Genomic DNA, 22,842 nt, shown 5'->3' with positions numbered 1-22,842 from the left:
ATGCACACCTGGCAATATTTAAAAAGCACCAATATTGGTTCCCAGTCCTCTGAGGCATTCACTTGATAACACGAGATCTGTCAACCGACAAGCCCACCACTAATTGTATGTCCTTTTGTTTTGCTTTTCATGGTCTGTGTTTCTATGCGGAGCTGGGGCTTTCCTGCTGGAATTTAATTGTTTTAAGGTTTTGTTTTTATTTTGTGAGCCTTTTTGGAGAGGTGGCACAATTTTTTTAATCTAGTAAAAGCCTCGCTGTGCGCGCTCGTAGAGAGGAAATGCTGGGTTGATCAGTGGCCCTTTCCTACCCTGTTCCTACATAGCTTTTTTAAGCGTCAATAATAGATGAACACACGAAGCTGCTTTACACGGAATCAAATCCTTTGTCCAGCAACGTCAGTCCCGTCTACTCAGACAGGGAGCGTCTCTCCTGAGTTCTGGGCTTCGGCATCCCCTCCAACCTGAGCCTTCTAAGCTGGTGCTGCTGGGGATTGAACCTGGGACGTTCTGCATGCAGGCGGGGGATCAGCTCCACCACTGAGCCGCCACCCTCCCTCACCCACACTAGGCAGGGATTACAGAATGTGGTCAATAGTGTTTACTCAGTCAGACAAAGGCCTGGCCAAGAACCAACACACGGAACAAGGTGGGGAATCTACAGGGGTCCAAAGGAGACATTAATTTAACCTGACTGCAATAATGAAGCTGGTGGAGTGGGGGTGGGTGGGGGGAAGTGTAATGGTAGGAGAAAGAAGTGGCCTAACCTAAGCCGGCGTGGTGTAGTGGTTAAGAGCACGTTTGGTTCCGCACTCTGCTGTGGAGGCTTATCTGGTGAATCAGATTAGCTTGTGCACTCCAACACGCGCCAGCTGGGTGACCTTGGGCAAGTCACAGTTCTTTGGAGCTCTCTCAGCCCCACACAGGGTGTTTGTTGTGGGAGGGGGGAAGGGAAAAGGAGATTGTAAGCCCCTTTGAGTCTCCTTTAGGCAAGAAAGGGGGGATATGAATCCAAACTCCTCCTCCTCTTAAAGGCCAGGGGGAAGCCTAAGAAAAGCTAGGTGAGCTCAAGCAACTGGAGTTTTATACACATGAAAGTTACAAAGAACAAGAGGAATATGCTTAACGGAGCCGAATCAAACGACAGCCCAGCCGGCAAGAAGCAGCACACAGCACTGCCATGAGCGACGACTGTTCCCACAGCCAAGTATGTGAAGACCTCATGCCAAAAGGACTGGGGTTCACAGAGAAACCTGGGACACTTGTCCTTGCTAGGGGAGGGGGAAAAGCATCAGCCCCCCCCCCGCCCCCCCGCAGGACAAAGGTCTGAGAACTCACTAAGATAGATCAAGGACTTCAATCTTGTGTGGTCTCAGTCCTTCTCCACCGGTGGGTTTTAAACACACCAGGTCCAAGTACAGATTGCAGATCTAAACCATAACTAACGTCTGTGAAGTGATCTCAAGTGCCCACTTTTGCCTCAGAGCAGGGTGGGTGTCTAGCTGGATCAGACCAGGTTCCATCGAGGTCAGCATTCTTTGCTGGGGAGAATGGCAAGATTTACATGCTCTGAATCTACCACTGATATGCCTGGGGGGGGGGGGGGGGGCTGCAATTTCAAAGGCAGACAACCAAGACTTGCATTTTTAGGCTTTAAAAATAACTTGTGCACAACAGTCAAACTTTTCCAGTAGGAATCAGCACTTCTGGTTTTTGCCAAGCCAGGTAACTCTGGTCTTAAAAGTTTGTCTGCTTTGCTTCTGGCCCAGTTCTTGGCTCTCAACAGCCGCAGCAGCACACACAGAAATTAAGCAGGTGAATTTTTTCTTGGCATGGAGAGGTGAGGAATGATCTGCCTGCTTAATTTCTGTGTCAGGCTGCAGCTAAGAGAAAAGGGCTGGGACCAGGAACAGCGGTGGGAGTTGGACAGACAGTGGTTTATCATAGACCAGCAGTATAAAGCACCCAGGGGGTGAAGGATGGGGGGGAAGGGAAGGAGTCCGTCATCTGGTCGTGGCCCACCCACCCTGCAGGAGGGGCTTGGGGCTTGACTGTGGGCGGCCCAGGAGCTCCACCCCCCGAGCCTCCCTGCTGGCTCCTGTAAGTGGGGCACAGGAGCAGGGGGTGGGGAGCTGGTCATGCCCCTGGGCGCCACTTAGGCCTGGTATGCCATTGGGAGACACAATTGTGAAACATTCACAAACAAGCCAGTACAATATCTGAAAACAACCAGCCAGGAGAGAATCCCAGGGGGAAAGAAAAACCGGGGAACAAGACGCAAACGTTCACTAAAGAGAAAGGAATTACACTGCAGACTGAGGCAGACCTTCTTGCACAATAAAGAGCATTTATATAGCACTTTCAGTGAGGCACAGGGCAATGCGTTTGGACCAAAGCTGAATTGCAGTCTGCAACGGTTCAGTAATTTCAAGCACACTAGCTCTTTTCAAAATGCAGAAATCTTTCCATTTAACAACATACTACATATCAATTTATTTAAAGTTTATAAACACATTTTATTGGAAGCAAGATCCAGTACTTTCAATTACAGTGAAAGAGAGAGAGAGGGAGGGAGGGAGAGAGAGATTGTACTTGTGGCTTAAACAAAGTTGTGGCTTAAAACAAGGTTGTAGCAAATGTTGATATTACAACAAGGATGGATATTTCCAGCCATGAAAAAAGCTTCACAAGCAGATCAGAAAATACTTCGGAAAGAAAATGGCGCATTATCAATTCTTTTAAAAAATAAAAAAGAATCTGCTTTCAATATTGGAATAACACAGAACTAATGATGGGCCAATTCCAGCAAAAAAACCAAACAGTTCTAAGTTTGGGGCATATGCTTAAGTCTCCATATGGAATTAATGGAAGTCTGGATCACAGAACCCGAGAGTCGGAGGGGGCCATGCAGGGCCCCCACTCAGCACTGGGTCAGCCTAGAGCATCCCAGACAAATTTTTGCTGGGCCACAGCTTGAAGCCTGCCAGTGAGGGCATATGTCAATGCTTCTATATGATTAATCCCAAATTAAGGCGTGCATTTTCTTTAGCAAGATGTAATATATTTTGCTGTCTGCTTTACTTGAGGGCAGGTTTCAGAAAATACCAAGGACTGAAAGATTACAATAGTGCAATAGTGCACAAGTGGAAATGCTACAGCACACTATGTTTCATTGCCCAATTTGGGTACATGTAAGGCATAAACACTGAGTATGGTTTACATTTACTAACATGGATATGACTGATGAGCAAAAGATAAAGTATTTTTTAGATGTATTGTCGAAGGCTTTCATGGCCAGATTCAACTGGTTCTGGAGGGTTTTCCAGGCTGCATGGCCATGGTCTGGTGGATTTTGTTCCTAATGTTTCACCTGCATCTGTGGCTGGCATCTTCAGAGGTGTATCACAGAGAAAAGTCTGTTTCTCACTGTTAGGAACAAAATCCACCAGACCACGGCCACACAGCCCGGAAAACCCTCCAGAACCAGTATTTTTTGGATGGTTCTAATCAGGAACTTTCTGATTTAGTTGCCAAGTTTTTGCTTGATATAATTGGAATTTCAGTAAAGGGAAGTTTTTATATTAAAAAATGGTCATTCTGTTCTGTATAAGTGGTATTTTGGTTGTAAATCGTTTTGCTGTATCATGCCAATAAAGGCTATATTGTTGTTGTTGTAAATATGTCAATGCACCATGCTTACAATAAAACTTATTTGCGAGACAGGTAAAGACACCTCTTGAGAAACAGTTTTGGAAAGTGAGTACAGTTTGCGCCATTCATGTATCCTGAAAAGGGGACTGTGATGTTTTCAATCAAATTATCAGGATGCGATGCCCCCTTCCCTCAGTGATGGATAGGGCTTGCAATGAGAAGAAGTTTGGATTGATACCCCACCTTTCTCCTCTGTAAGGAGACTCAAGGTGGATTACAAACTCCTTTCCCTTCCTCTCCCCACAACAGACACCTTGTGGGGCTGAGAGAGTTCAGAGAGAACTGTGACTAGCCCAAGGTCACCGCAGGAATGTTTGATTGCAGAAACACATCTGGTTCACCAGATAAGCCTCTGCCACTAAGGTGGAGGAGTGGAAAATCAAACCCGGTTCTCCAGATTAGAATCCACCACTTTTTAAAGCAGTGGACCCTGCCTGATGGGTTGAATCAATTGGGCTACAAAAACGTCATGCCCTGATTGCAAGAGGTTATGGTTGCACCGGCTGTTGGGTGGGTGGGTGGTCAGCTTTGTGACATTTTATTGAAAGAGGCGTGGGGGGGGGAGCGGAAGCAGGGAGCAAAGAGGGAGCCCCCCCCCCGAAATCTGCGCTTCCTCCCAGGTCAGCACCCCCGCTAGGTCCAGTCCAGCACCTCCCCGCTCTGCACACACCTGCCTAAGCACATCTGACTGCAGGCACGCGTAGCCGGGCCCAGAACCGGCCGCCCCTTTCCTGAGGCGCTGGATTTCTGGCTGCGGGGAGGCCTTTCGGCCCCGCCCCCTCCCCCACAGGCGCCGCCCTCGCGAGAACGGTGACGCAAAGAGGACGAGGAGCCACCGGCGCCGGCATAGCCCCCGCCCCCTCGCGCGTGCTCGGACCGGCCGGCTCCGCCCCCTGCCTACGCCAGCCAATGGGAGCCGCGCGGACGGCGGCCGCTGCTCAGCCGCTCCGCCACCGTGCGCCCCCCCCCCGCGCCCTCCCTCCCTCCCTCCCTCCCTCCCTGCCTGCCTGCCGGTGCCTGGGCTGGGCTGGGCTGGGCTGCGGGGCGCCGGGGCCGAGGAGGCCGGGCTGGGAGACGCCGCCGCCGCCGCCGCGGAGGGAGGCAGGTAGGTAGGCGGGCGGGCGGGCGGGCTGAGGAGGCGCGACCCTCGTCCCGGGCGGGCGGGCGGGCGGGCGAGTGAATGAGGGGGCGACGCGCGCCCCCTCCCACGCGGGGCACCTGCCTCCTCCCCGCCCGCCCGCCCGCGCGCGCGGGCGCGAGGGGCTGAGGCGGCCGTTCCAGGCGGGCCGAGGGGCTCCCTCTGGAGGCCCTGAGGCCGGCCGAGCCTCCCTGCACGCAGAGACCTAGTGCCGCAGGGAGGCCGCCCCCTCCCCCCCTCCCTCCCTCCCGCCGGGGCCTGCGGGGCTGCTTGGCGGAGGCAAGGGGGGCGACCGCCGAGGAGGACGCTGGCGGGGTGGGGGGCTGGCAGGAGCATCCCCCGGCCTCTGGCGGCGGGTGTGTGTGTCCCCCTCTCCTGACCGTGTGAAGGCGCAGCCTCTGGAGCCCCGCTCGGCCGGGGAGCTCCCGGCTTGGCTGCGTGGCCCCGGCGGCGTGCTGTGGAGCAGCTGCCGGGGCTGCGTGGCCCTCAGAGGGGCTCCTGCGGGCCCTCAGCCTCCCCGGCCAGTGAGCGGCCAGCCCACCCCTGCAGCGAAGGCCAGCTCCTGTGCCCCCCTTCCTTTGGCGCCTCCCCCCTCGAGGTAACCGTCGAGCCTCCGAAGCGCCCTCGCCGGCCGCGTCCCGACACGCCGGCGTGGGCCCTGGTGGGAGGCGACGGGGAGCCGGCACTCGCTGCCAGGGCTCGCGGCTCCGCGGAAAAGGTTCGCAGCTTCACTTCCCGTAAGATCTGAACCATGAACTTCAGGTGCAACCTTGTGTCTGCCAAACAGTCGGAAAACGAGATCCTCCCACACCGGTTTTATCATTTTACTTCTGGCTCAAAGTTGGCCGCCGAACCTCTTTTTATTTAGGCTGCAAGGATGCTGCTTGAAGTACGTATGGATTATACAAAGCTATATAAACGTTTAAAGGCTAGCTAGCTAGACATATAGATATAGATGTCTCTGTCTGTCTTATCTAGCTTATTTATAAAAGACTGTTATCAAAGTATTGTTGAAGGCTTTCATGGGCAGATTCAACTGGTTGTTGTGGGTTTTCCGGGCTGTGTGGCCATGGTCTGATAGATCTTGTTTTACAACAAGATCTACCAGACCACAGTCACACAGCCCGGAAAACCCACAACCAGTTATTGTCAAAGTTGGGCATATGAGCCTGCTGCTTCAGATGGGAAAGGGTCAAAATGAGCTCCAAGTACTCAGTGTTAAAATTTCTATGTCTAAAACAGGGTTAAAATGGATTTTGTGGTGCTACCTGGTGGATTCTGATTTAAACACTTTCACTACTTTAAACGTCAGTTTCCAGCAGACAGACAGCTGTGTCAGTTGCTTGGCTTTCTAAAAACCATTGGTTTGCAGATACGTAATTCACAGTGGAATCCCAAGATCCTTTCCTAGGAGTAAACCCCATTGGAAAGGCCGGAGTAGGAGTCTGAGTAGCCCTCTTTTGGATTGCTCTCCTCGTGTGGCTGTAATCTTGTCAGACTGATTCCTTTGGGGCCACTCAGGTGAGCCGGGGCTCTTTCATATGCAGCTTTATTTGTAATAGAAAAGTCCCAACATAATGACAGATCTTGACTGGGAAGCAAGAATCACAAACAAATGTGACTATTTTGTAATGCTTTTTGTACTTGCTGCTTAAAGGAAAGAAAGCAAAATATTTTATTTTGCAGATTCAGTTTTTGAGGTCAAGTAGTTGTTTTCAGATCACTGAATATTGATTGCCAAGTGCAACTACTGAGTTATTTAGGGAAGCAGGAGCATTTTTAAACATGGGAGTGGGAAGAGAAGCTGTGTCAGAAGTTGAAACTCTTAGCAGTTGTTTTTTGTAAAAACGAGATGCCTGTACTTGTGCACGGCAGTTGTGACCGTTCCCACCAGTTCCCCCTCCCTGTGCGCATCCCACACTTCGCGGTTCCTGAGGACCCCCACCCTCTCTTTCTCTGGCTGTGTGGGGATGGCCAGGTCAGGAACAGCAGGACTTGGGAGAGCCCCAGAAAAGGTGTCGGTACTTCCTACTAGTGAGCACCATTGCAAAAAGTACCCCCTGAACTGTGGTAGCTACTGACACGGAACCAGCTTATGGGCTGATGGCTGCCTACAGATTTTATTAATAACCGTGGTGGATGAATTCAAAATCAGTGACAAGAAAGGCTAGTTGAAATCACCATTTCCCGTTTAATATTTAGAGCAGATACTGTCTGACTGAATAGCAGACTGAATGGAGCTGGTATAGAACCTCAGAGACAACACGATCACTTTCTTAAATATTTAAGGTTTTTTGCTGTTAACGGAAATTATGTGTATTGCTAACTTACAGATGACTGAACAGTTCGTGACCTTAAATAAAGTTCTCGCTGTGATGTGCATCCACGACAGGCTGTTGTAGAGAGCAGCTCTGCCTCTTTGCAGGGATCCTTTCCGAGTCTGCTCCTTGGTCAGCGCAAATAATCTCAATCAGAAGCAAGGCCCAATAGTCACTGGGTGTTCTCAATTAGATTAAAGATAAAAGTTCATGTTGTCCAAGGCTTTCGTGGCCAGAATCACTAGGGTGTTGTGGGTGGAACCGGAAAACCCACAACACCCTAAAGGTTCATATTCTGTTAGAATAGGCAGAATCATAAACATTTGTAATGAGAGCCCTGAGCTGGCTGCAGGTCACGTAGTTGGCACAGGTGATTCCGTGGTCGACACCTGGGGTGACTTGCCTGTTCCTGCCTCTAATTGGTCAAACAACTATATGAGTGCATGAACCATTTGTGTTCTATGATGACAGAAGATATTTTCTTCTCCTTTACAAGAAACAGCAGCCTTTCACAAGTGTTGTGTTTCATTTGTTCTCTTTGGTTTACTATGTTTGCACCAAATTTAATTTAATCCAGATTGTTCTTGAAAGACAAACATTTCATAGCAGAACTTAAAATATATCCATGTAAAACTAAAATGTGTTGCTCTTATTTTTAAAAATTTGTGCCTACTCTGAATAGTTCAAATAGTTTAAATTACTTTAAATAGCTCATGATCATAGAAGACTGACTGAAAGGAGCCGTGTGGTGTAGTGGTTAAGTGCTTGCGCTGCCACTCGCACGTTCAGGAGTTTGAGCCCCCTGTGGATCAGATATCCTGGCAGCTGGCTCATGGTCAACTCAGTGGTACCCCAGGGTCGGATACGACTGAAGGGGAAACTTTACCTTTTATGACTGAAAATAATACTAAATGTCAAGACTTGCTACTGTTTCCCCAAAAATAAGACAGTGTCTTATATTAATTTTTGCTCCCAAAGATGCACTATGTCGTGTTTTCAGGGGATGTCTTATTTTTCCGCTCCACAGCTGCATGCTCTGGTGTTCTGTTCGACGGGCATGCTTCCAAACAAAAACTTTGCTACGTCTTACTTTCAGGGGATGTCTTATTTTCGGGGGAACAGGTAGTAACATGATTGGCATTGAAAGCTAAAGGAAAGGAAGAAGAATGTGTGGTTAAAAATACCATTTTGGCCTTCTGTATCTATTTAAAACTTCCTGATTCTGGACTAGGTCTGAGTTCCGTTCAGTGTATTTCTATTGGTTTTTCTGGCATTTTACTTGGGAAAAAGTTAACCTTTTATCCTTAAAAAAAAAACTATTTCCCCATTTTACACAGAATTATCTGAGACCAAGAGTTTACTTGCCAGAGTTCAACCAATGCATTAATTTTTGTCAAAAACAAGTAATTCACTATTGTTAACTCATGGGCTGTCAAGTCTTTTTACTTCTATAATAGCAGTATATAATATAATTTTACTGCTATAATAGCATAAACTTAGCATATAAAATAGTTGACATATTTGTGGAACTGAAATGTTCTACAAGTTTTGGTTTTGTGCAAGCCAGTTTGCCAATATACTTGGGAGAGAATTGTAAGTTGATGCCCACTGTGCTGTCTGAGTGCAGGTACCTGGATTTTTGTTTTCGGGCTCGAGAAAGCTTTCAGCTTTCCTCTGATACTTTGGTGCAGTTTTTGCCCCGCATTCTTCTGAACTTTCCCCCCCCCTCCTCAGAGGTTACGGCCACAAGATAATTTTTACCCAGTGTCTGAGTGGGTAAAGGTGTCAGCATGCTTGGAGGGAGAGGTGATTTCACATCTCTTGAAGGGCAGCAGAAGGCTACACGCAAGTGTTGAGAAGCAACAAAAGTTCTGCATCCTCCCCTCATGAAGGGTTGGTATCCTTCTAGGTGCAGGAATGTGTCTTGATTTAAGAGCTGTGCTCACCTACCTTCTCTTTAAAGGCATTTCATTCTAAAAGTGAAAATATTTCAGAGGAGGTTTTTTCTAGTACTCCCCAAAAAGGCTGGGGGGGGGGGCAATTCTCCCCCATTGAAAAATCCTTTCTCCCCCCCAGGCTGTAACTCTCCTCTCCATGGTACAGCACTGCATCTACTGAGGCAGCTTGTTGGGCAGAAATTAAGCATTTGGGCCTGTGAAGAGCCAGAATTAGTGCAATCAAGTATCTAGTAAGGTATTGGCTTGGAGTACAATTTCCAACCAGTCGGTGAAGAAACAGGGAGAGAGCTCTGCCATTTCTCAAAGCTGCCTTCAACTAGCGGAGCTTCTGCGTGCCCACCTGCCAGAAGCTACGACAGCAGTTTATGAACTCTCCAAGCTCAGTCCACTTAATGTGATGTTCTCCTGAAATGTTTTTTCCCAGGATGTTTCTGATCTTTCTTTCATGCTGCCTGCTGGCCGGCATGGATGACGTCTTGGTTTTCATCTTGTTCCAACAGGATTTGGCCAAAATATCGTTCAAAATGATTTAGTGGACTTTACATTCCCATCTCATTCAGTAGTTAGAACCCTTGGGAATGTGGCCTTTCTGTTGAAAGTCAGCAAGGCGGCCAAAACAGAACCCCACAAACACAGCAAAACCTTCCCGTTCCAACAGCAGACAAGCTGCCAGAAAAGGTATTTTGACTGATGTCTCCATCATTTAGATAAGTAGTTCAGTCTGACCTCCCGTTTAGATTCCACTTGTTATGGGCATGGGGACTCATGAACTTGAATTGATAGGTAGGTAAGAAAACGAAATGTTCATGATTAGCACAAGTTAGCTTTATTCTGAGTTCTTCATTATTGCTGTTCATTATCATTAAGTTGATGTTTCCGTTCGCTTTGTGTCTGTTGATCTTTTTAATTGCTTACGTTTTTGGCCTAATTTTGTTGATAATAAAAAAGAATCCTTCTACCCTACATTTCTGTTCACGGAGGTGCTTTCAGTGGTAACCTCACTTTGTGTTATGTCCCACGCAGAGATGTAAAATTGTCAGGAATTTCGAAGCCATAAAAAACCGTTTTTCCACTTTTTCTCAGGTCACTTCATTTTGGGGGAAACTGAAATATATGCAATACTCACGTGACAGCACCTTCTACGGAATCAGACCGTCAGTCCTTCAAGGTCAGTGACGTCCGCTCAGACTTGCGGTGGCTTGCCGGGGTCTCCGGCAAAGATGCGTGCATGATCTAATGCTCTCCCGCTGAGCCCCTCAGCCTCTCATTTTCGTGTGAAACTAGACTCTGTCTTTCTTCTTCAACAAAATGTATAACTTAGAATATAAAATTCCGCTAACTGGCATGTTTACGGCATTTATAAGTGCTTTACTTTTCTACAAATGAAATTGAAAATATATCCATTGCTAAGGCAAGAGAGTTGCAAACTGGGTGCCTTAAGCTGGGTGCCTTAAACATCTCACTTATTCCAGAAGAGAGAGAATCTCAGCCCCATCGAAACCCATAGGCGGAGGCACCTCACTGCCCCCAAAAGAACTTTCTCGTGGAGTGGGGAGTTCAGAAATCTCAGGAACACCCTGCCGCTGCTACCGCTGCCGCCAGAAAGCCCCATAGGGCTAACAGGACTGATTCCACCAAAAGGGTGGCGCAAATCTGAGGACGGGTGCTGCATTATGTGCCCTCAATCCTGGGAGGGAGCCGACTAACCGTTGGCTTTGACCCTGAGATGCTCCACCCCCTGATCATTCTGGTGTCCAAGTGGGACACCAGCACAGCCCTGCTGGCAGATTTTGCAGTGGTGGGGCTGTGGGATGGGTGGCCGCCAATATGTCTGCCTTCTCAGCCAGGGATAAGTGTCCTGGGTGGGGCAGACATGCCAGTGCAAGGCCCCACTGTTCCCTAGAGCCCCCCCCCCCCCCCCGGGAAGCTTTGTCCAGCATTCCCAGATTCAGAAACCTTTATTAGGCACATATGACATAGGGACAAAGAAGAAGGTAGTAAATCCAGTCAAGAACATTGAAAGTGAAGTAAACAGAAGCCAAGGGAACCTAGTTCGAAACGAGCGGCAGAAACTAGGCTACGGTTTCAGTTATTTCAACCTCGGGATTGTTGAGCAAAAACGTCATCTTTGCATTAACAGGAAGATCCGAGAACCCAGCCGAGGTTGAGGCAGGCCTAAAGCTGCTGTACTTTGGGCAGAAGAGCAAGGTGTGTTCAAGGGAGTCAATATAAGAAGGACAGAAAGGGCAGTGTCTCATACCGAGGGACGTTTGAGAACCGTCCTTGAAGTAGTGACGATGGAAAGGAATTGGATCTTGCTCTTAAAAATGCCCATCTGAGTTTATGATTAAGATTATGATTTCATGTATTTCAAAGCAGAAATATTTCGCATCATTTTTCCCAGCGGCCGCCCAGATTTCTCAGTTTTTCATCAGACAAATTGAAAAAAGTTTTTGTGGGGTCAATTCTCTTCCAAATGTTTATTCCCTCCCCTCCCCCCACCCCGGTCTCCATTTCTCAGCTAGAGGCAGAAACAGCAGAAAGGGGTGGGAAATGGGTACCAAGGTGGGGCCATAACCCTTTTGAAAGGCAGCACTGTGAGCAGAACTTTTGGGCTGGGATTGGTGACGGTGGGATTTTTTTGTTAGGGTTGATATGAGGGGAGAGAATGCTAATGCATTTGATGTCAATATTGGTATTTATATATTGGATTTAAGTCAATACTAATTTTTTAAAACTCTGTATTTGGGATTTGGCGGGGAGAGTCTGAAGGTAGATCATTATTCAATTTGTGTTGGGCGATGGATGAACCACAGAGGGGAAGGAAGTTCCATTGAATGGTTTGGATGTCATGCTGGTTTCCCTTTCATCAGTCACACCAGCAAGTTCTTGAGTTTGATGGACTCTCAAGCTGAAGGCTGGGCTGAATGTTGAGCCAGAGGGGTAACCCCGTTAGCCTGTTGGGGTGGGCTTTGGGGTGGGCTTGTGTTTTAGAAAATTCCATCCAGCCTTTCCACCACCATGTTAGGTGTCCATGTGCAGAGACATTTCCTCCTTCACTGCATTCTGAAGTGGTCCAGCCTACCTGCATGTCTGACATCTTGTCTAAGCCATAGTCTCCGTAGGGGGAGGAGAGAAAATGCATCTCTGAATGCTGACTGCACAGAGTCACTGATTCTTTGTGGGGCCCAGACCTTGTGCCATGATAGCTGGGGCTGACCCTGTTTCTGTGAACAACACACCCAGTGTGGAGTTGTAGTGAGATTAATGTCTAATGGACTAAGATCTGAGAGGCCGAGAGTCTAATCCCCGCTCAGCCCTAGAAGCATGCTGGGTGACTTCAGGCCAGTCACCTACCTCACAGGGTTGGTTTGAAGATAAAGTGGAGAGGAGGAGAGCAAGGGAAACCCCTTTGGGTCCCCATAGGGAAGAAAACGCAAAAGCAGAGTGTCAATGAAGTTCAAAATAAACTATGTAATAACTGCACTATTTTGAGTTTCTGATGCTTCATCTTCCACCGCTTTGTTGCCTGTGATGTTTGAAGGTGTGTGGGTCATGCTCTGAGGCTTACAAGTGTGTGAGGTGCTTTCTCCTGCTTCCTTAGCTGGAGGAGTGGTTCCTTATAGGTGTTTGTGTTTGGAGTTCTAGTGTATGGTGGTGACGTGTAAAACTTCTGTGTGCACAAGTGTTACCAAGATCTTGCAGTAGTGTTTGCCATTGGCGGTGGGGTTGTGTGCGTGGGCAGAATGTGCCCTCTGTTTTGTGCAAAGTGCTAATTCCTCGTGGTTCCTACTATTTTTCAGTTCTCACTGGTGTGCTCAAAGTTGGCCCAATTTGAGGCCAGAGTAATGTACCACAGCATGCTGCATGTCCTACTTGAAATAGGAGCATCCTCCCAGGGGTTTATAGACCGTTCCTGGTGTGTGGTGTTTGACTGCTGAGTTGCTCAAGAGTCATGGGTGTGGCGGAGGGGGAAGGCTGGTGGTGAAGAGTTGCAGATTCTAATCTGGAAAACCAGGTTTTGATTCCCTGTTCCCCACCCCTCAACACGAAACCTGCTGGACAACTTTGGGCCACTCACAGTTCTCTTCAAATTCCCTCAGCCTCACCTACCTCACAGGCGCTGTGTAAAAACCAACTCCTCCTCCTCCTTCTTCCTCCTCCTCCTCCTCCTCCTCCTCCTCCTCCTTCTTCTATTACTACTCTTTACATTTACTTCAGTGGGGTGGAAATCACTTCGCTGACATCATTGCTTTTTGCTTGTGTAGGAGGAGGACTACGCTGGTCACTTCTTTGCTTCTCTGTGGATATATTTGAAATATGAGTGACTCCAGCACAGATGTCACTCAAATCTCTCTGTACCACCATAGCTTTGATTGATGTTATAGTATGAAATTTACTCCAGGCTGCCTGGCTAGCATAAACTGGATTTATTTAGGATTGCACAGATAGTTGTGTATAAATTAAAACATTTCAAGAAGAAGAAGAAGAGTTGGATTTATATCCCCCCTTTCTCTCCTGCAGGAGACTCAAAGGGACTTACAATCTCCTCTCTCTTCCCCCCTCACAACAAACACCCTGTGAGGTATGTGGGGCTGAGAGAAGAACTGTGGCTAGCCCAAGGTCACCCAGCTGGCATGTGTTGGAGTGTACAGGCTAATCTGAATTCCCCAGATAAGCCTTCTCAGCTCAGACGGCAGAGCGGGGAATCAAACTCGGTTCCTCCAGATTAGAGTACACCTGCTATTAACCACTATGACACGGCTGCTCCTTGTCAAGGAATGAAACCCCTCCTGTTTTAATATATGAGACTCAGTTGATATCATGGGAGATATGAATTCTCACAGCAGTTTTCCACAAGGCTGCTCCTTAAGGATTCTTGTATTAAGAATCTGCTTCTTAAGGATTCTTGAGAATCCTTAATACAATTGGGTAACTGTTGTTGCATTTTTTCTGTATTGGGGCAGAGAATTGTGGTTATTGTGTTGATACCAATAAAATACTACTGACTAGAGTTTAAGAGATATTATTTCTGTTCTCCATTCTGCATATCAGTCAGACTGTTTCCAGTTGATGACCTTGTTCTGAAAATGTAGATTCTGTTTCCTGTAGTTTGTCCCTCTTCTTATTCCTTATTGTAGATTTCCAATAAGCAATCCTTATAAATTGTCCTTCATGTACCCCTTAAATTCAGCCCTATGTGTGCATTGCTGTATGATGCTTAGATTATGAAACTGTTAAGAGGCAAATGAAAAACAATAGTTTTCCACAGAATCATAAACTAATCAACAATTAAAATATCTATGCAGCAATATATTAACCTGCACAAGCAGCAGTGTATTTTAAATAAGTAGAATAAACAAAACCAACCCAAGAATAAAATAGCTCAAAGCATAAAACAGTAAAATCAAGATATTATATTGATCTTCACAAAACTATACATATAAGGAGTTATTTACTGCAGTACAATAGATGACAAACATAAAATGGCCAAGTCTGATAAAAGCCTATATGAATAAAATGCATTTAACCTAATACCTAAAAATCAGACGGGTAGGTGTCACGTGGACTTTGAGGAAAGAACGTTCTATAGATCTAAGCAATCCAACCGATCGCCGAACTCTGCTGTGACCGCTTTACGTGTTACTTCTGCTGTACACGCACATTAGCCAAAACACTTTCAAGCATTCTCTATTTCCAGCCATGGCTTAAGAAATTACCAGCACTAAATACACAGAAAGTTGCAATTGCATGTTCTTGATCTTGCAGACTTATAAGCAGCATGTAAGCATTTTAATTAAGCATTTCATATAAGCATCAACTATGAGCAACTGGTGCTTGACATGGAATCCATGTTCCTTGTCTCACAGACACACAGTTCTGCTGATTTATTTCATTTTTTCTTTCCAGTACAGTGGGAATTATTGGGGGGGGGGGATTCCTCCCTGCATATCTGGAGGTTCTTCCAGCCGGAGAATCCTGAGTGGGTTTTGGGCCTGGCTCCGTTGCGCTACTTTCTTTATCCTCATACGAGGCAGGATTTTTCTATTGTAGAGATGATTGTTTCCTTTTGAAAGCAGTATTGTCATAGGTACCTCATTACTTTTAAGAGTGATTGCAGTGTGTGGTGTATTGTGAATTTAATTCTTCTGTTTGATGGATGGACTTTAAACTTGGAAAGCTTGGAGTCCTGTCAAGTTACTAGAATATTAATTTGTATGTGTTTTTAGCTGTTTGAAATCAACTACAGTATTGAGTGAAGCCAAGATTTACTGTTGTAGAGACTTGAGGTACTGCTTTGTAGATTCGCAAAGACATGGATCTGGTCAGCATAGCCAATAAAATGTAGACACGCCATGGAAACTTTTAAATCTTCAGGGGCCAACTTTGGCTGCACCAAGCAGGACATGTGGATCTAACCCTGTCTGGTCTCTGTTCCTCTACACCCCTTTCTGTCAGGATTGTCGACTGCCTGGCATGCATTACCAGTGCTTTCTCCAGGAACAGATGCCTCCCATATTTGACCTGCTTCTCTCTGATAAGATGCCGTGGGGAGCCTTGGACAGGTAGTGGCCAAGTGAGGACAAAGCCACCTGTTGAGAGAACATGGCTGCTAAGGAGAATACTGGCTGGGAGGTGAGAGTGACAGGAAGGGGGGGGGCTGTTGGTGGGGCTGGCAGAAAGGAGACTGTTGCAGGTGAGAGGAAATTCCTTGAACGGACCGCAGAGGGACCACGCAAGCCAAGAGCTTCAGCCTTGTGAGCCAAAGCAATGGGCAGAATGCAAAGGGGCAGAGCAGTTGGGAGGCCACTGATGTCAGCAGCTGATGAAACAAAAACTAGCGGACAGAAGAAGATGCTTCAGCTTAAGCCCTGGAGGAAGTTCACCAATTGTGATTCGTCCAGCATAATTTCTCACACGATGTGTAAATGCAGCAAAAGAGACGTGGGCCAAAAAACACGCAGGCTCTGGACACAAGTTTCAGAACACAGATCAGGAATCAAGAACCAGGTCTTGGAAGCCCCTCTGGTGGGACATTTTTTGAGCCAGACTCATTTAAAATTACCGCCTTGGTTTTATTGGACTTTGGAGCATCTGCAGGAGACATCAAATAGATGGGGTGTCCAACTCTGGCGCTTCAGATGTTCATGGACTACAATTCCCATCAGACCCTGCAATTACAAATGACAAACAGCATGCAAGCAAGCTTTGCTGGAACTGAGTTCCGTTGCAGTATTTCTTCGGTAGTATCTCTTCCCCAAACATCCCCCCAGCAGAGTGACATGACTAACAGATGAAGAAAGCAGTACAGAATCTCCAAGGCCAAACCAGAAATGCGGCTGGGTCCTAGCTGGCCCAAGGGATGAGAAAGTTGCAACTCACCCAAAGCAAAAGAAGACCAGCCAGAGGTTCCCCCGTTGCCCCCTCTGTTGGCTCCCTCCAGCCCAGGCTCACGTGGCAAGAACCAGGGAAGAGCTGACACTTTTAACAGGTCTTAACGGGGTCTTGACACAAGGAGGAGTTGGCATAAAACAGGAAGTGTTCTGGGCTTGAGAGTAGAGGTATGGAAGTGTGGCCCTGTGTTCATCTGAAAGTTGGTGGGAACATGCTGGTGATACTCTGTACCTGGACAAAGGAAATGATGAATCAGTTCTGAGCTGTCAAGTACCAGGCTGGAATTAAAAGTATTAAAATAACGGATAGATCAGTGAACTAAAGCCTGTCAGGGGTCCAGTGTTTTCAAACCTTAATTTGTGTTTTAAAATCAAGAATCTACCCAAGCAGAGATTTTTAAAAATTGCACTATACAGATTTAAGAAATAAAGTAACAGCCAAAAGGCATTGAAAGGTTTTACTGTTGCTGCCAAGTCACAACTGATCCCGTAAGGATTTTCAGGACAAGGGGTGGTTTGCCGTAGCCTGCCTCTGCATAGCCGCCCTGGTCTTCCGTAGGGGTCTCCCAGCCCTGCTTAGGCTCCAGGATCTGATGGGGTTGAGCTGGCCATCTAGACCAGGATGCTGAAAACAAAACCTAAACGAGATATGCTGTGGTGGAGGCAGAGTGGATTTTTCTCCTTGTTTTAAGACAGTCAGGCTGCGTCTGTCAGGACGGCCATTCGCAGCAAGCTTCTCGCTTTTCAGCCATTAAAAAGTAGCAACGCTGGTCAATGGTATGTGGATAATAATGCTTGATAATAATGCTCAAAGATGTAGCCACTAGTGCAGTGTTTATTTTTGAACTATGCCATATAGATTTATGATTGTCCATAGGTGAACAATATATGAATATATGAAAATTCCTTGTGCTCAAAAGATAGATGTAATATTTTTATAGGCTAATGAAGATAAGTTTTGCAATTCATTCTATTTATAAATTTCATATAGAGTTTCTAAGTATAGTGTAACTCATACTTAGCTATGAATGCTAAGTATGAAACAATTGGAATGTAAGATAAGATGACTTCGTATGTAAACAGCAGTTATTCTCTTAACCAGTAAGCAACTGTGTAGCCCACGGATTCAAATCTAAGCGCATTGTAGATCAACAGCAATCACCCCAGCCTAATCAAAACTGATCATAAGGCAGGAAAGACAATATGTTTTGTTGCACCAGCTTTTGGCAGCGAGCAGCCACAAGCTGCCACGTTACACAGAAATCCTCAGGTGGAAAAGAAAAATCTAGTCCTGAGGTACAGAGAATGCTAATGGTTGTTAAAGCAGATATTTTTAGCTAGCTCTCGTATATCAGGTGTAGTCAGCCCCTGGTATGCCACACTGTTTTGCTCTACGTGCAGGGCAGATTCTGTCACTAAGCAGCCAAGGTGCTGGCAGCACTGCTGGGTCTGGTGCCGTGGGAGGAGGCCACAGGCAGGATTTGTGGCTCTTCCTACCCCCTTGATCGCATGCAGCTGCCATCCCCTGAGGCGGTGCCAGTGCTGCCGGGGCTTGGCTTACTGTGATGATCGCCGGCCAAACACAGCCTGGGCCTCTCCTTTTCCCACCCCTTTTGTTTGCTGGCACACTGACAGTCTTCACAGGTACAATGTGCATGTCACCTGTGTTATGGACACCTGTCCTCTGATTTCAGTGTCCTGGTTGCTGGCTTTGTTCCATAGCCCCTTAGGAGAAGTTGGTGCTTCTGAAGTCCCTGAAGTCCCAGGTGGGCGAAAAAGCAGTGGGGTCACATCTATTTTCTGGCCTCCCTGGGGCGGACATGTTTGGGTTCAATAAGCTGCCATCTGGAGCTAGGTTATTTTAGTAATTACTATTTACCTGTTTTAATATATTTAATATATTATGATTTTATTGTGATTGTTTTATAAATGTTGCTGCCATTCTGAGCCCCTCGGGGAAGGGCGGGGTAAAAATCAAGAAAGAAAGAAAGAAAGAAAGAAAGAAAGAAAGAAAGAAAGAAAGAAAGAAAGAAAGAAAGAAAGAAAGAAAGAAAATGTGTGAATGTGTTAAAACATAAACATGTGCAGTCTTCACTTTTAACAATGTATGTAGTTTTGTCTGCCGCACTTTGTTCAGGAAGCATTGTTAGTGTGATAGCTAAGGATAAAGATGGATGTGTTTGTGTGTATCTTATTTGGTACTGAAAGGGACCATTCTCAGATAAAATAACTATGCTAGATTCATCGGGGGTAAGGGTATATATGTCTGTCAATCTATCACATCAATAATTACTTGAGAAGGCTCCCTTTCCATCTGGCAGGTCAAGGATTTCAGAGGCCGTAGGGTGGTGATTGGCTCAACCTCAGAAGCATGGAAGCCGCTCCAGTGCCATCTATCAGTTCACATGTTGGATCAAGGGGACCTTGGCTCAGATCCCGGTTCTGTGGGTGGCATCAGCGTTCTGCTCAGGGCTGCTGTGAGGGTGACGTTGAGGAAATGTTGTTCCTTGGGGAAAGTGATTAATTTGTGTTAAATCCATGGCACTTGAGAGCATGTTTGGCCCTGGGTGCATCCACAGGCATTGAACCTGTGTGCAACTAAGACTGCCGTGTTTTGTCTTTCAGAACATTCTCACCAGTCAAGAAGCCTGAACCATTCCACAATGGACATAGACGATGAAGAAAACATGAGTAAGATGTGTACATTGCATGCTGATAAAACATTGTGGTTTCTACTGAAACAGGCTTTCGTGATTTACAATCTGATAAACCCCCCCCCCCCCCAGCAAATCTGGCTCATCGCCAGCAGGCCTTGCCTGCGTATGCTCCCTTTTGGGGGGGGGGGAACTGTGGCAGTCCAGAGCAAAAGCTATATTGGGACCATTTGTTCTTTTCTTTGTGTTTTATGGGGCAGCAGAAATGATATCTGATGATTTGCCTGATATCACGTCTGTGGTCTGATATCAAGACGGTGGCCCTGCTTCACAAAGAGGGTTTGAAGCATCCCCTCCTCCCTTCCAAGGCTAATGTTTCAGGAAAGAACACGTTGTGGAGCTGTGAAACAAAAATTGAACAAAAGCCAGGATTTGTGAGAATGTTTTCGTTGCACGGAAGAGGGTTACCCTGAGATTCTGTCACCACCTGCGTGCCAGTCAGCTTCTAAACTTTACATCTGAAAGAGGTAAAAAGCATTGATGTTCAGGATAGTTTGAGAAAATATGGTTGGCCCATTTGCTGGAACTCAGTACTACCACATCAGGAGAAAAAGCAACGGTTCTTGATGTATTTTGAACTTGAATTATGTGCTGATTATGGACGGTGTGCATGTGTCATCTGCTCAGTCCCATAAAAAAAGATCCATAAGCAATGGTATGCAGAGTTTCATGCAGTGGCATAGCACCAAGGGGGTGGGGTGTGTGCGACGCACCAGGCATACACTGGTTCGGGGGCGTGTCAGGGGCGCAGGGCACATGCATGCTCCAGGTGCATTTTCCCTCACTCCGGTCCTGGTTTCATGGTACCCTGTGAATTTGTGGTGAAAGTTTCTGCTTGGCTGAACGTTGTCAGATATTTAACTGAGCTCCTGTTTATGAAACCTTTTGCCACAATAAAGTCTTTAGTTTTTAAGGTATCACAAAATTCTTTTCTTTGGGTGCAGTACTCTAATGTAGTTATTGCCCTGGAATTTGTCATTCAGTATGTTTTGCAGTAGCCTCTGTTGAAGTCGAAATGAGCTTCTTCCAATCAGTAAATTCACCATCAAGTTCAAATGACAACCATGACTGAAGGATAGGATAGGAAAGGTTGCCCATTATAAATCTGAGCTTCACGCAGAAATTTGTTAGCAGAGATTTATATGAGATGAAGCTGTTTCATTGATTCTGATAAGTGGATGCGAAAGGGATCTGGGAGTCTTAGTAGACCACAAACTGAACATGAGTCAACAGTGTGATGCATCGGCCAAGAAAGCCAACATGATTCTGGACTGTATCAATAGGAGTATAGTGTCTAGATCGAGGGATGTCATTGTACCTCTCTATTCTGCATTGGTTAGACCTCACCTGGAATATTGTATACAGTTCTGGGCACTGCAGTATTGACAAGCTGGAACGGGTCCAGAAGAGGGCACCCAAAATGGTCAAAGGTCTGATTTCCATGCCCTATGAAGAGAAGCTTTGGGAGCTGAGTAGGTTTAGTTTGGTGAAGAGAAGGTTAAGGGGTGACATGATAGCCATGTTTAGATATTTGAAGGGATGTCATGTTGGTGAGGGAGCAAGCTTGTTTTCTGCTGTTCCAGAGACTAGGACCAGGAGTAATGGGTTGAAGGTGAAAGAAAAGAGATTCCACCTAAACATCAAGAGGAATTTTCTGACCGTCAGGGCTGTTGGACAGTTCCACTACCTTTGAATGTGGTGGAGTCTCCTTCTTTGGAGGTTTTTTAAGAGAGGCTGGATGGCCTAATTTCAAAGGAAGGCCTAAGCTGTATACTGCAAATGCTGTTGCTGTTGATTAAGTTGCTAGTAACAGCATCACAGTGATCCTCTGGTGCGTTCCACAGCTGTGGCATAGCTGATACCTCCAAGGATTCATCTACATAGAGTACGGCAGTAAAAACAAAATCCACATAATTGAAATGTTTCATTTTGTGTTCTGGCATGCATGGATTACCTGCTGAGAAGTGGGACTAGGATCTGTTGGATAAATACCTAAAGGCAAAATCTTGCTATGTGTGGCTACTGTTCCCTTGGAATGTTTAGGTTTGTTTAGCAGATAGGAAGGGAAGTGTTTGCTTTTCAAGGATTGCGCTCAAGCCTTCAAGTTGTAATTATTCTCCGCAGTTTGATGGATCTGCCACAAATCTGAGCCACCTTTCGGAGTTGCTATATCTGGTGGGACAATGTTTTAATGCATATTGAAGAGAGTTTCAAGGCATTCTATGTTGCATTCAGCAACTAAGTCATCTCAGCCCATTCTGCTTTTGAAATGCTTGTTTTGCTCACTAGATGCGCCTGCTTCTGTATGTCCGGTAACATCCCAAGGTTTGCCTGGCACATGACATGCTGTGTTTTGTATCGGTGGCCATCAGACAACCGGGAAAGCTGGTTGAAAAGGTGGTCTCCTTTTGTCTTCCATCAGCCGCGCTTCTTACAAGAGAAGTGCTTGCCTGATTTCTTCCTCTTTGAAGCCGTGCCCCTGCAGGGTGGGGGTCGGGCAAAAGAGGCGAGTGAGAAAGAGCTGGGCCCAGGCTGTTGCACTCCTACATCAGAGGGTTCAGGTCAGTTATCCAGCTGACACGTCTCCATGTTTTTAGAGACTCTGGGCTATAGCTGTAAAAATTTCAGAATTGAAGAGGCAAACATTTTTTTCCAGAAAGTAGAAACGCTGGAGAAAATGGAAATGTATACAATACTTTTTCTTTCAAATTGAACTTATATTTTTACTTTAACAGCATGATATGCATAATTTATACCATAATTAGTATTTAAAATTGAACTAATTGGCATATTTATGGAATTTAAAAGTATAAACATGAGTATTTAAAAGTATAAAACATAGCTATGTATTTTTAGTGTGTAGAACTTCATCTTAAAGTATTTTACTCATTCCTGTGGTGGAAAAAAATATTTCATAAGAGGTCTCTTTTTCAGTGCTCCCCCAAATCCCCCCCCCCAAAAAAAACAGTCTTTAGGGGGGAAAAGTATACATTTCCTTGATTTTTTGCATTTTCCCCCTCATCCATCACATATTTGCTCTAAAGCACATTGCTGTATGCCTTTGCATCTTATATGTCGTGTAAAAAAGATCTCCGTCTCAGCCATAGAGTTGTTCCCTTCCTTTGTTTTGTTCTGATTACGACCAAAACAGTGAAAAGCATGCTCTGCCTATAATTGTATGAGTCCACTGAAACGTGTTGCAAGTTGCATGCGCCAGCAAAATGACTTGGTGTAAAATTTCTGCAGGTGGTCAGTATCTGCTTTAAAGCGAAACAGTTTTCATGCGATTTTAAATGTTGCCTGTGCTTGACCTAGCAGAGTGTTGCTCCACTTCTGTGTCCTTAAAATACCCTCACAGATCTTGGCTTTCTGGCAGCTTCTGTTTCAAGGCTCCATTAGTATTTATTTGTCGGCGCCACTTCCTACTGGGTCTGCTCTTTTGGAATCCGGCCACATAACAAATGGACAAAATCACTTCCCCCACGTCTGTGGGACAAAAACGAACCTGTATCCGGATTGTACACGTTGTGGGTGGAGTTTCTTGGACTCTGCAGAGCTCTCGTGCCTCTTGTTGCCTCTGATTTTAGAGAGAGCAAGGAAGCCCTGCGGCCC

At 46.2% G+C, this 22,842-nt stretch overlaps 1 protein-coding gene across 13 annotated transcripts in view; it reads left to right on the top strand.

The window, feature by feature from the left end:
• The first annotated feature begins 4,622 nt into the window (after nt 1–4,622).
• ADARB1 (adenosine deaminase RNA specific B1) overlaps nt 4,623–22,842 on the top strand; it is a 73,473-nt gene continuing 55,253 nt past the window's right edge. Inside the window, exons 1-5 of one of the 13 annotated variants that reach the window (XM_048502313.1) lie at nt 4,623–4,813; nt 9,623–9,800; nt 10,206–10,290; nt 18,838–18,999; nt 19,142–19,207. In XM_048502313.1, the coding sequence (XP_048358270.1) occupies nt 18,888–18,999; nt 19,142–19,207 (178 nt within the window). In that variant the 5' untranslated portion in view covers nt 4,623–4,813; nt 9,623–9,800; nt 10,206–10,290; nt 18,838–18,887. Of the gene's footprint in view, nt 4,814–5,491; nt 5,736–9,622; nt 9,801–10,205; nt 10,291–15,352; nt 15,759–15,801; nt 19,208–19,430; nt 19,698–22,842 lie in introns of those variants that run through there. The other 12 variants (XM_048502346.1, XM_048502338.1, XM_048502331.1 and 9 more) reach the window with 12 other exon arrangements.

The sequence above is a fragment of the Sphaerodactylus townsendi genome, linkage group LG01 (genome assembly GCF_021028975.2).
Source record: "Sphaerodactylus townsendi isolate TG3544 linkage group LG01, MPM_Stown_v2.3, whole genome shotgun sequence".
NCBI lineage: Eukaryota > Metazoa > Chordata > Lepidosauria > Squamata > Sphaerodactylidae > Sphaerodactylus > Sphaerodactylus townsendi.
Note: the sequence above shows the minus strand (reverse complement) of the source record. Positions and strands in the feature narration are given on the sequence as shown.